General features: G+C 36.6%; 1 protein-coding gene across 1 annotated transcript; it reads right to left on the reverse strand.

The window, feature by feature from the left end:
• Positions 1-284: 284 nt before the first annotated feature.
• Positions 285-1,702, reverse strand: LOC126627443 (protein FAR1-RELATED SEQUENCE 5-like). Its single transcript, XM_050296992.1, has 2 exons — positions 1,359-1,702; positions 285-433 (listed from the first exon to the last, which is right to left on the reverse strand). Exons 1-2 carry the CDS (start codon positions 1,693-1,695, stop codon positions 333-335), a joined length of 438 nt encoding a protein of 145 aa, XP_050152949.1. The 5' UTR covers positions 1,696-1,702; the 3' UTR covers positions 285-332.
• Positions 1,703-14,052: the final 12,350 nt, after the last annotated feature.

The raw sequence follows: 14,052 nt of genomic DNA on the forward strand, positions 1-14,052 counted from the left end.
TTTATCATAAATAGGATCTATAACTAGTTGGAGATTATGGTAATCAAAATATGTTAATCAAATTTTTATGGTAATTAAAATATGCGAGCTTGATCTTCCATCTGCATATGATTCTAACTTTATATGGATATACGAATTATATCAATTCACTTCATCATCAATATCCAACAAAATACAATTATTTGAGATGAAACTCATCAAAATAAAATTGTACAAAGCTAGTAGGATGAATATTCTCCATTTCAGAGGATGTCGTTCCAAAAAAAAAAAAAAAATTCTCTAAATTCTATTACAACATGATCTAAGATGTTGATGGATTTGAAAAATTCAGTTCAAGAGTGGTTCCCAGAGGTATTGGTTGAATGTTTGATGTTGATGGATTTGAAAATTTTAGTTGAGGAGTGGTTCCCAAAGGTATTGGTTGAATGTTTTCCTGCAAATAAATAAAAAGAAAAAAATTACTTATGAAACTAGAAAACAAAAATATAGTACACTATATATATATATATAGGGTACATTCAATGAAGGTACAAACCCGAGGATACATAAATGAGTAATTGGACATCATGGGACTTATAGCTTGAAATCCAAGTTGGTGATTTTGAATCCCTTGAACTGGCGGATTTTGAATCCCTTGAACACAAGGAACAATTGGAAATCCATAAGGAAAATGTGTGACTTGACTTATGGGTGCCATATTGAATTGGTTTTGACTTGGCATCTTAAGATTTTTGGATCTTGGATCTTAAGATTTTTCTCAGCTTCAGTCACATGCTTAACATAATTTACATCATTTGTTCCATCATCTTGTTCTCCAAAATTGGCATGCTTATCCAATTTTTTCTCCAACTTTAACAATTCATATTTCAAAAAACTACATTTTTGGCTATTTTTTGCACCTTTTGCTATGATTCTTTGTGCTATATTAGATAGCTCGCTATACTGAACCAAGGAAGATGAGTCTAAATTACTCGCAGCCAGTTCACCATAAGAATCAAATCCAATACCACATTTTGCATCCTTGCTCCATCTTTTCAAATAATAATTGGATGGTATACTTGACAAGTCTAAATCATAGTATAACTTTAGAGCATGTGCACAAAGAATCCCCTCAAACTCAAACTTTTTGCAACTACACAATACTGTTTGATTTGCAAGGTCATACATAAGTGTTCTATTAATTCCTCGTTTTCCTGAGTTCATTATTGTGTATGTACGTGTTTGTTCATGCTTTCAATTCTTTGTGTTGTTGTCATACCTAAGAAAAAAAAATGAAAATTGATCACAGTATAGTGGAAAAAGAAACTTGTGAATAATATGTACAAAATAATATAATAGGAATTGGTCAAGAGTAATACCTGCACAAAAGTGGTCTCGACCATAAACTTGTGCCCATTTCTCACGTAATAGATATATCCCTTCTAGCCAATCATTTCCTCTCAATTCATAATCATCAAGTAACTTATTCCAAATTGATTCAAATTCTTCAACAGTCTCTGGATCATATATGCATCTTTTGAAATCCTGTGTAAATGATTTAAACTCACTAAAAACATGATTCAAGTTCCTCGCAGCATTCTGATATATGTGCCACAAACAAAGTCGGTGGTGGCAATTAGGAAATACTTCACTAATCGCAGCAGCAATTGATTGGGCTTGATCTGTAAATATGGTTCCTGGTGCTTTTCCATCCATGGCTTGTAAAAAGGCATTGAGCCACTCACATGCATCTGTTGTCTCTCCATCTAGCAAACCACATCCGAAAAGTATGGTTTGACCATGATTATTGATACCAACTATTGGGGCACACACCATATTATATTTATTCGTTTTAAATGTCGTATCAAAACACACAACATCACCAAATATAGTATAATCGCGCCTCGAATTTCCATCACAGAAAAAAAAACCACATATTTCATTCTCCTTGTTTGTTCGAAGAGAATAGAAAAATGACTTGTCTTCAGTTTGCTTTTTCTTAAAATATTCAAGCAAACATTATGAGTCGCCCTTTTTAAAAACCCCAATGCGCTTTCTCATTATCAAATTGTTACAATCAGACTGAATAAAGTTTAGTTTTTGAGACCCTCCTGCTTCTGTGGTAAAGTATGAGAAGATTTGAGATGACTGTAGTCCTGCATAATGCATTTGATCTATCAATTTTGCTTGAGAAGGCTCTATTAATCGTTGTGACCTCAATAAATGGGAACTTGATGCCAGAACAAGAACATGACTATGTTCACCAACAAAATTTGTCACAACAAACTTCCTTTCTAAATTAAGTTTGATTTCAAGCATTGCCTTGCAGCCACATCTTATTTCTTCTCTTTTCTTCTTTGGAGTTCTTTTTTTTATATATATATAAAAGCCTTCACAAGAACAACAAAATTGTTTTTTCTTTAGCACACCTGACCTGTCTTTATTCTCTCTGTTCTTTCTCACGCTAAATCCAACCCTTCTACCATATGCATTGTAGTAATTATATGCATCATCCTCATTATCAAAAGTCATCCCTAGCTAAATATCACCAACTTTGCTTGTAAATTCTCCTTTTTCTTCATTTTGATCCAAGACTTCAAAGGTTTCAGAATCTGAATCTAAGTGTATACAATCAACTGATTCTTTGGCATCACTAGAAGATGGAGTATGAAACTCTTCATCTTGGTGTTCCATCTGTATAAGTATCAAATTACTTAACATTGGATTAAATTGACACCCTATAATAATCCTAAAAAGCATATATATTGACACCCTATAATAATCATAAAAAGCATATATTTTAACACCCTATAATAATCCTAAGAAAAGCATATATATTGACATCCTATAATAATCCTAAAAAGCAAATAAATGTGGGAGTTGCATACCTTTTTCTAGTCGGACAAAAATAGCAAATGGAAAACCCAAAAGATGCGTGCGCAGGGTTAAATTAGGGGGGGGGGGGTTAGGGCTAGAATTACACGGTTAGCAATTGGGGGGATTGGGCTGGAATTAGGGTTCATCACTTAGAGCCGAAAAACTGTTTGTATTCAAAAAGGTAAGTTTTAAGTTTTAATAAAATATTTAAAAAGAAATGATATATATGGAAGTAAATGAGTAAAAGTAGGATTCTCTTTTCTATTAATTAAAGCAAAAATAAAAAATAAAAAAAGGTTTAATTAGAGTTAGTGTGGATTACACATGGCAAGCATTGGAATGGGTGGTGAGCATACCCTATAGTTAGTGTGGGTGAGCAAAAATGCACCCTTAAGCAAATTAGATCAACGTAATCGCTTGTCATTCCTACAACCATGTAGATAGTGGATAAATATTTAATTTAAATTAAAAATAATCTAAACCAGCAACAAATTTTTCTTAAATGTACTAAATTAAAAACGTCCAAATAACCAAAACTAAATGTATATCAACATACGTCAGTGAACCATGAAGGTTCACATGCTAGCGGCCGTGCCCATAAATCACGATTGCAAATTTTATATTAATGTTACGTTGACCCATGCACTGATGGTGGTGCCTGAGGTACATGAGCCTTGCGACAATCATTTGATGTCCCAATGACCTCTGTTAGATTCAACTCCCTAAGATGAATTTAACAATGTAGCTAAGATCCTGAAACCCTAGTGGTACACGTGTACTCACCTAGACCGAGACTGGAAGAGGTGAACATTGTTCATTTTCTTTCTCCAAGAAATCTGGAATTTTCATATTTTATGTTCTCGCGAGTCCTATTTGTAAAGGCAATAACTTTGTTAATATCCATTCGTTTGATGTCTATCACATGCCGACATAAAGATCAGATTACCATCTATTAAGTCTTCTTGGGCGAATCCCAAACTTGAAAAAAAATAGTTTTTTACACAAATCCAATGCCAAGGTTTCAGGAATCTCTCAAACCACTTGGTTTTTCCTTTACCTTATTTTAAACAGTCATAGGAATGTAAAGAACATAAACCAGGCATCAAAACCTAGTAAAAAACAAGCATGCCACAAATTTTTCAAAAGCAAGCAACTATGGTTTTTCAACATTTATAGCGTGGCATGTTCAGAAATACATCATGTAATCATGTGAGGAGTGTGTGAATGGCTATGATACCATTATTGGAAGACTAATAAATTAAGTAGAGGGATGTTTATACCTCTTGTGTGGAAGCTTGGATCTCAACACGCTCCTACGAACACAAGTGAAGGTTTTACACCACGTTGCACGTCTAGAACCTTGAAGGTCGTCGGGTTGGCTACGATATGTCGAGTTGCGCCTTTCGTTTTCTCCTCCCAAGATCTAGGGTTGTGGTGGTCACCCTAAAGACCTAATTAGAATACGATGAACTATGAAAATGCTTGTATTTCTTTGTGTGTTTCTCTCTTCCCCAAAACCTCCTTATAGTCGTTAAGAGGAGAGGACAATGACCAAAATGCCTATAACAATCCCAAGCACATTCCAATATGAATATCTCGACTTTCCTCTAAGGGAAATTTTATTTAAACCCAACTATCTTATCTTCAAACCCAACTTAAATATTTTTGCCATTATATTCTTCATTTTACCCTGACTTTATTTAGAAAGTAAAAATAAATTAAAAGAACATGAACCCACATATTGCCCACCACTTTTCAGCGTCTTCGTCACTAACGTCGGTGTCTTCTTCACTGACGTCGGCGTCTCTTAACCACCTTCTCTTTCGTATTATCTCCCTCTTTTATTTCTCATGCTCTTCAATCATAACGCTGACATCGGAGGCCTACAAGCATAGTCGAAGCTACGTGAGGGCGAGGAGTGGCGACCACCCCTCCCTTCGCTGGAAAACATGCCTAGGACTGCTTCGATTGAAGCTTGCACATGTGGTGTGTCGTGGTAGTCCTTGGCTGAGAAGGGGCTCCTTCCTACAACTTCCATATCAAGGCGTTTGGCATACATCGTCGAGTCCGTACAATGGAGACCAAAAGTCATACGCAGACGAGTGTGGTGGTTCTGCTACCGTTCAACTACTTGAAGCTACGTTTGCTGCAACTCATTCAAACAGTCGGAGACATGGAGATCAAGAGTAAGAAGCCGAAGCACAGTGATTGATAATGAAGAGGAGAAGCAGATTGAGAAAACCCAGGTGTAGAACTTCCTCTCTAGTTACAAGTTTCCGAGTGGTACAAAGCCAGCAATGCAGCGAACCACAAATGTCTATGGCCGAGATGAAGGAAAAATTTTGTCCTAGCTAAGAACAAGTATGAACATTTGAATACACATGCAAGCTATCAACACTTTAAAGTAGGCATGCATCCAAAAACAATTCATAAAACCCATGACTTTCAAAGCCTAGTATATGGTGAACCAAAATAAACTCTTTAACAAAATTAAAGAGAAGTAAAGATTTAGTGATTCTTTACCCTTGAAGCTCATCCTTGTTTACACAAGGGATTCACCCAAGTGGAGGGCCTTCAAGTCACCTCCAAGCTCCTTGAATCCTCCTTGTGTTTTCCTCCCTTTAGTGCTCCTTTGATGATTAGAGGAAAAAGGATTTGTTCTCCAAAAACATCAAAAGCTTGATGTCTCTAAGTCTCTTCACCAAGGTTGTATATTGTGAAGATGATATGGATGACTTAGAGAGATTTTAGATGCTAGTAAAAATCCTCTAAGTGGCCGGCCTCTATGTAGAAAAAGAGAGAAAATGTTTCACCCAATTTCTATTAGAAAAACCCTAATGAGAAAATTGCTATAAAGTTCCTTTTATAACATTTTCTTTGGTGAGTGGCAAACTTGTAATTAAGCAAGCTTGCCCATTCACCCTAATGGCCGGCCTCTCCTTGTTATTGGGCTAATTTGCCCATTTTGTTTTAGTTGTCATACAACTTAAACATAATGGGCCTTGTGGACCAAAACACTTTTGGGCCCCGAAACCCAAAACCAACATATAAGCCCAATACGAACTTTTCGTATAATTAATTAACTAATTAATTAATCTTGACCATTCTTCAATTAAACCATTTAATTGCTTATCCATTTCATATAATTTCTTCACTAACATCCTTATGTGGTGTGCGATCCATTAGGTTCCAATTAGCGAGGCAGTGGGCGATGTTACTCTTAACGATCGATTGTGAATTGAAACCACATTTCAATTCTCCCTTAAGATTAGTTGTTTGCTAATCTTCAGGGCTTCCACAAACCATGAGTGACACCTAGCAGCATATCATGGTTACCCAAGCTAAGTAGAATTGGTTGGAGAACCTATCCAGTTACAACTACAATGCAATACGGTCCTTCTCTAATACAATACTCTTAATCACATTGTTTAAGTGATAGTTTGTTTCATGTCTACTATCCAATGTGATACTTTTCTATATGACTCCTTTGAATATGATTTGGAACAAACTTCCTAAGTCATATTCATATGCTTTGGCCAAAGACTTTAGAATCATATCTTAGAGTATTCTCCTTCCACCATGGAAGGTTAGAGATCCCTTGTTGTGCATTCATATGCCTACATGACTAGATAGCTTGACCCCAACAATGCCGTGGACAATCCGAAGGAATGCCATTGACATGATCAAAGATCAAGGACCTAACCATTAGACATCTATGATGCCTCAAGTCAAAGGATTACTTTGCATATTGCAACTTTAGAGTTCATACATGACATGTATGTTCGAACTCTCTTTTGATCGACGTTCAGTGTACTCGATTACTCTTTCGAGCACCTATGTGTTTGTCTCAGTGTCCAACACCAAATGACTTGAGACTAGTTCATACTCACGTTTGAGTCAACATAACACATACTAACCTTAGCGGATTGTCAATGCCCAATTGGCAATCCTATGGCTAGGAACGTTTTAGGAATGAACATAAGAGAGAGGTCTCGATAATCTAACTCATTAGATCACTTCTCTCTTAGAACAAATACATTCCTTGGATTCTCTTATTGCTTAAACACATGATACAATAAATAGTGATTAACAATAAGCTTTGCCCTTCATTAAACATATAAAAGTTTAATACAATAAGTATTCCAAAAGCTATTACATCAAATGAGTGGCTTTGTGGGCATACTTCCAACACGAGAAGGGATGGCGGAGTCGTCAAAGAGGAACGCATTGAGCCGAAGAGGGATCATTTATCTTGTATGGACAGTTCGAAGTCAAAACTTGTGAAATTGAATGGTGTGCCATATAAGGCGGTTGTGATACTAAAAGAACTTGAATTGAAGTTGCCATGGAGAATCGCCGGTGAATCTTCCATGGGGTTCGAGGTGGAAGAGAACCACTGGGCATGGAAAGAGATTTCAGTTTTGTTTATTTCTTTTTTCAGTTTTAGTCAAAGGGTGAATTAGGAATTTTAAGAAAATATGTTTTGTATTGGGTGTAGAAAGAGGTTGAATGGGTTCCAATAAAATTTCTCTTCCTCTAATTATCACAAAGATAATTAGGAGATATTATATCAATCCATCACCCTAATTTGAGTGGATTAATATTTCATTTAAATTTTCGAAAAATTATTATATGTTAATTACAAAAATGAAGCTCATTGGTTCTTAAATTATATAGCTTTCTAAGTAAACTGAGGAAAGCTAGCCGTTTCTTTTTATTCCATTTAAAGAAAAGGAAGAAGATGCGAGGAGTTTGTAATTTAGTTAGCTATAAACCTTTACTCATGTTCCCGAAATTTTAAGTTCAAATCATTTTTCTCTTAAATAAAAAAAAATAAGAGGAAGACAATGATCGAATTTTTGTTGTGGATCGATAGTGGGATTAACTTTCTACCATTGAAAGCTATAAAGCACCCACACAAACACTGGCCTTTGTAAACATGTTGAAATGAACTTTTTACATTTTCTGCAAATGAAATTTCTATCTGCAGGACTGGCAATCTTATTGCCTGCATCCTTTGGAAATTATCAATACTTTTTCTGATTTTCTTTTACAAAATGTTCACAGGTCATGCTAGAATTCTGCCATTCCTTATAGTACGGAGAAGAGATTCGGGAATACTTATATGCAACCTCCGTCCCAAAAAATTAGTAGGTTAGCAAAGATGACTGGCTTTTGGTGGTAATTGGTCAACCAGCTAGATCATATGTATATTTAATCAATAATTCCAGAATATGATAACTCATCAATTTTGTTTCTTCTGTTGTAATTTGTTAGAATATCTAATATCCAAAGTATGGGTTATAGTTGTTAGAACCTTGATGTAAGCAGCTAGGGTTTAGACTGTGTAAAGTATGGGTCTAAGCATGGTGTGTGATGTCCACCGGGTGACTCACCACATCTTTCTCCACTTGTATAAGTTTCTTTTCCTTGTAACCTTACACATAATCAATATACAAAATCTTTCAAACTATCACATGGTATCAGAGCAGGCTTCCTAAAGAACCTGTTCTCCGAAATCTTTTGGAATGGAAGAAGAAAATATACTTGCTGCTCCATCTGAGAACATCCTCGATTCTTCATCAGCTCCTTCAAGTGAAGCTGATGGAAATCCCAATCAACGTCTTTGCTCCATACTTCTAACTGAGTTTAATTATCTTCCTTGGTCAAGAGCTATTAGCTCTTGGAGGAAGATCTAAGCTTGGTTTCATCAACGGAACTGTCGTACCTCCTGAGGTTGGTGATTCCAAGTATGAAGAATGGTTCTGCAAGGATCAGCTCGTCATGTCCTGGTTGCTCAACTCAATGGGCTCAAAGGTATTAGAAATTTTCAGCTTCTAAGAATTGGCCTTTGATATGTGGAAGGCTGTCGAGGAAATGTATAGAAATCAAAATAATGCAGCTAGGATATTTAAGTTGCAAAAGAGTCTTTCTGTTCTGAATCAAGATGGAAAGACTTTTATCGAGCACTTAGGAAGACTAAAGTATGAGTTGAATCTTTATCGGCCTCACACCACATATCTAGCGATCCTTCTTAAGCAAGTTGAAGAAGACAAGGTATTTCAGCTCTTATCCAGCCATGACTCTACCTATGAGGACATGTGAAGCCACATATTGATGAGTGTTGAACTACCATCTCTCAATACTGTGTGCACTATCGTTCAACGAGAAAAAGTAAGAAGGAAAGTTATGAGTACTAAGGTTAGTGATCCTGAGTCCAGAGCTTTCATTGCAAGTGACAGAAGGTTTAAAGGAAACAATTTCAAAGGAAAGAAATGAGAGATGCAATACAGTCATTGTGGGCAGAAAAATCAACTCAGAGACACTTGTGGGGTGTTGTATCCACACCTTAAGCCTAACTTTGCCAAACAAACCAAGCCTGGTCACAGTGCAAGTCAAGTCCCTCGCTCATAGACTGCCTCAACTGTTAGGAACTTCACATCTAATCCCTCAGCTCTCTTGAGCGAGTTCTCTTCCTTCACTCAAAAGAAGGATGAAAGCAATCTTCATAAGGGAAACAGTAAAGCTAGCACTACTGACTTGTTTGAGCAGTTCGCAAAATTTCTTCAGACAAAGGCGTCATCTTTCATTGATATGTTAGGTATTCTAAACTCATTTAGTTCTACACTTGCTTCCAGAAAACTTGCAAATGTTTGGATAATAGACTCTGGAGCGACTGATCACATGACAAATATAAAAAGATATATGCATGAGTTTAAAGATGCAGTTATTCCACAGTTTGTCTCTGTTGCTAAGGGAACTGGTGTATCAGTTTTGGGTGAAGGGAAAGTCAAGTTATTTGATACTAATGTTGAATTAACTGCTCTGTATGTGCCCTCCTTTCCATTTCAGCTTTTGTCAGTAGGAAGGTTGACAAATTCCTTAAACTGTGATGTTATATTCTCGCCATTCAATGTGGTTTTCCAGGATCGTATCATGAAGAAGAAGATTGGTGAAGGCATGTATAAAGATGGCATCTATATGCTTTCATTGCAACCTATTGAAGCTAGAGGTCTTCAAGTTGGTTTTTTTAAAGGATTATCTATTATGGCATAGACGATTAGGGCATCCCTCTAATCTTGTGCAATCACATCTCTTCAAAACTTCAGAGAATGTGATGACTCAATATTGTGAAGTTTGCCATTTTTCAAAACAAACAAGGTTGCCTTTTGATGCCTCATCAACCAAGTCGTGTAAACCTTTTGAAATTGTGCACTCTGATGTTTGGGGACATGCACCTTTGGTTTCTTTTGATGGTTTTAAATACTTTGTCACCTTTGTTGATGATTTCTCAAGATGTACATGGTTGTATTTGTTGAAATCAAAAAATGAAGTTATTAATGTGCTCCAAGAATTTCACAGTCTTATTACAAATCAGTTCTCAACCCAACTTAAAGTCTTAAGGTCAAACAATGGTATTGAGTATATGTTTAATGCTTTTACTCAATATCTAACTTGTCATGGAATAATTCATCAAACGAGCTATGTTGTTACTCTGGAACAAAACGGAGTAGCAGAAAGGAAGAACCATGATCTACTAGAAAAAAAACTCGATCACTTATGCTTCAAATGAGTGTACCCAAGAAATTTTGGTCCCATGGGGTTCTTACTGCTGCATATGTAATTAATAGGCTTCCAAGCAAGGTTCTCAACAAGTCACCTCTTGAAACACTTAAGGGTAGGAAAATTAACTTGTCTCACCTTCGAGTGTTTGGATGTGTTTGCTTTGTTCATATTCAAACCTTGCATCAAGATAAATTAAACCCTAGAGCTGCAAGGTGTTTGTTCTTAGGGTACTCATCTGTTCAAAAGGGATACAAGTGCTATGACACAAAACGTAGGAAACTCATTGTAGAAAGGTGGTTTTTGACGAGGAAATTCCTTTTTTTGCTAGTACCAGGGGTGAAGATCTTCTGGGGGAGGACTTTCTTGGTCAAATCCTCACGCCAATTGTGGAAATCAATGCACTGCCACATCATCCTTTAGTTCCAGATCAACCAAGCAACAATGAAATTTCGATTGATCCAGTTGAGTGTAATTTATCATCTGACATACTTGTTGATAATGAATCAACTGAATACACTGAACAAAATCAAATTTCGTCTGAGGAGAACCTTGCTACTACTCCTGAAGTGATCACTCCAAGGAGAAACCCTAGTAGAAATCGAGGTAAGCCAACTTGGTTTAAAGATTATGTAAGTTATACCTCAAGATACCCTATAGAAAAGTATCTTGAATACTCAAGAGTATCTTCGTCTCATGCTACTTTCCTAAGCAAAGTCCCAGCCTCATCTGAACCAAGCTCATTCCAAGAAGCTAACTCTCAATTGATCTGGCAAACAGCAAGGGATAAGGAGCTTAGAGCTTTAAATGAAAGCAAAACTTGGAGCATCACCAAACTACCTAAGGGCATGAGAGTTGTGGGGTGTCGATGGGTGTACAAAACCAAATTTAAAAGTGATGGTTCAGTGGAGAGACACAAAGCTAGATTGGTAGCTAGAGGTTTTAATCAAACTTATGGCATCGATTACAAGGAAACCTTTGCTCCAGTGGCAAAGATGAACTCGGTAAGAGTGCTTCTCTCGGTTGCTGTCAATCATGATTGGCCCTTATTCCAAATGGATGTTAAGAATGCCTTCCTGCATGGAGAACTTAAAGAAGATTTGTACATGTAGTTGCCTCCGAGACATCCACAAGAAGGAAATGGCATGATTTGCAAGTTACACAAGGCCATTTATGGCCTTAAACAGTCTCCTTAAGCTTGGTATGCCAAGTTAAGTTCTGTGTTAGAGAACATTGGTTTTAAAAGGAGCAATACAGATTCCTCACTATTTGTGCGAGATAGTTCAGTAGGTAAACTTGTTGTTCTCATCTATGTCGATGATCTCATTGTGACTGGTGACAGTTTGACAGAAATTCAAAGACTTAAAGACCTTCTTCACGGAAAGTTTGCAATTAAAGATCTAGGAACTTTGAAGTATTTTCTAGGAATTGAAATTGCTTTATCTAGTAAAGGCTTGCTCTTGAATCAACGTAAGTACATACTTGATTTACTTCAAGAGTCCAAAATGCTTGAGGCAAAACCAGTGGCAACCCTAATAACTTGCAAAGAGAAACTTGGATTAGATAGAGATTTGCTGACAGACATTGGTTTTTACAAGAGATTGGTAGGTAAACTTATTTACCTTACCATTACCCGTTCTGATATCATGCATGCCGTGAGCTTAGTCAGTCAGTTCATGCATGCTCCTCGATCAATTCATTTACAAGTTGTTCGAAGGATCTTGCGCTACTTGAAAGGCACCGTTGGAACTGGGATCGTGATGAGAAAGATCGAAAATGCTCACATTGTTGGCTACACAGATGCAAACTGAGGTGGCTCCAAAATTGATTGAAGATCTACTAATGGATATTGTACATTTGTTGGTGGAAATCTGGTGCCATGGAAAAGCAAAAAACAAAGTGTGGTGGCTCGATCAAGTGCAGAAGCTAAATACCGTGCCATGGCATCTACTACCTGTGAGTTAATTTGGCTGCAAGGTTTGCTCAACGACTTAAGGTTCAAGAGAACACTGCATATGCCTCTTTTCTGTGATAACCAAGCTGCTATTTACATTGCATCTAATCCTGTATTTCATGAAAGAACCAAACACATCGAAATGGATTGTCATTTTGTTTGAGAAAAAACCTAATCTGATGTCATTCAACCTGTTTTTGTCCAAAGGATTGTCTCGTGTTCAATTCAACACTCTTTTGGTCTAGCTTGGCTTAATGAATATACTAGCCTTCGCTTGAGGGGGAGTGTTAGAATATCTAATATCCAAAGTATGGGTTATAGTTGTTAGAACCTTGATGTAAGCGGCTAGCATTTAGATTGTGTAAAGTATGGGTCTAAGCATGGTGTGTGAAGCATGGTGTGTGATGTCCACCGGGTGACTCACCACATCTTTCTCCACCTGTATAAGTTTCTTTTCCTTGTAACCTTACACATAATCAATATACAAAATCTTTCAAACTATCACATAATTGGTCATTTAACACTTAAAGTTCTTGCAAGGGTTTGTGAGCATTTACCATATACTTGAGGTATATATTGTGTTTGATTCCCCCTCCCCATATCAATTGAAGGTCAAGTGAGAAAGAAGTTGTAACTAAAGTGATTAAGAATATTTATTTTTGTGTCGGCAATCATTGGAAAGCCATCACCTAGTATTGCCTTCATAAAAAAAGAAAAAGGAGATTTGAAATAATGCTAATTAGATCTACATTGGCATTGATATGACCCTTTTTCCTTGGTCTCCCTTACTAGAAATACCCTTTTTTTGCTGTGGAGCTACCTTTCTCTTCTTACTTTCACCAACATAACAAAAACTATAACATATGCACATGCATATAGAAATAATTTCCAAAACATTATGAAAGATTTCAAAGATGATAACCCAGACCTTCAAACCAAGATTTTAAACAAAAGTGGGGCACCTAAATGTAGGATGTCCTTCAACCCCATCATAACTAATTTCATTGTATAGTTTAATAAAAATAAAAATATTGCAAAGAACGGTTACTTATGAATTGTGGTTTATGATCCAAAAGAAACAAACAACCACCAATCAAATCCTTGTTTCTCAAGTACCAAACAATGAACAATTTCCTCCATTGGTGATCACCAGACTTCCAGTTGGGAAACAACTCATTGAAGCACTAACAAAGGCCCCTACAGCTACTCGTGTCCCTCTGTGCATGTAGCAACATTTCCTTGTTCCCCTATCATATCTAGTTTTTATTCATCATATCACATAAAAATGTATCTAACCAACACAGCATGTGGCCTGCCCATACCATCATAATCATCATCCTAATTAGGCATATTTTCCACACATTGGATTCAATATTTTGTTGTTTATTATGATATTAGGTTTTCTTTGCTTGATTGATTTAGTGTGACTAAATGTCTTTTGTAGGCCACCCAACCCATACGATTCTTTTATTTCAACCACACAAACCCATCATTGAGTTGAAGTTTCTAGTGGGAATGTGTATGTTTGGACATGTACTCTTACTCAAATTGGAATTTCTGAGGCAGGTGGAGAAAAAGTTGGTCTTTCTGTCATGTTAATGTGACTCAAGAATGCTATTTCTGTTGGATCTGGAAGAAGATAATGCCCTACAATCGGGAGTATATCCTATTGTATCTCG

Source organism: Malus sylvestris, chromosome 6 (genome assembly GCF_916048215.2).
Source record: "Malus sylvestris chromosome 6, drMalSylv7.2, whole genome shotgun sequence".
NCBI lineage: Eukaryota > Viridiplantae > Streptophyta > Magnoliopsida > Rosales > Rosaceae > Malus > Malus sylvestris.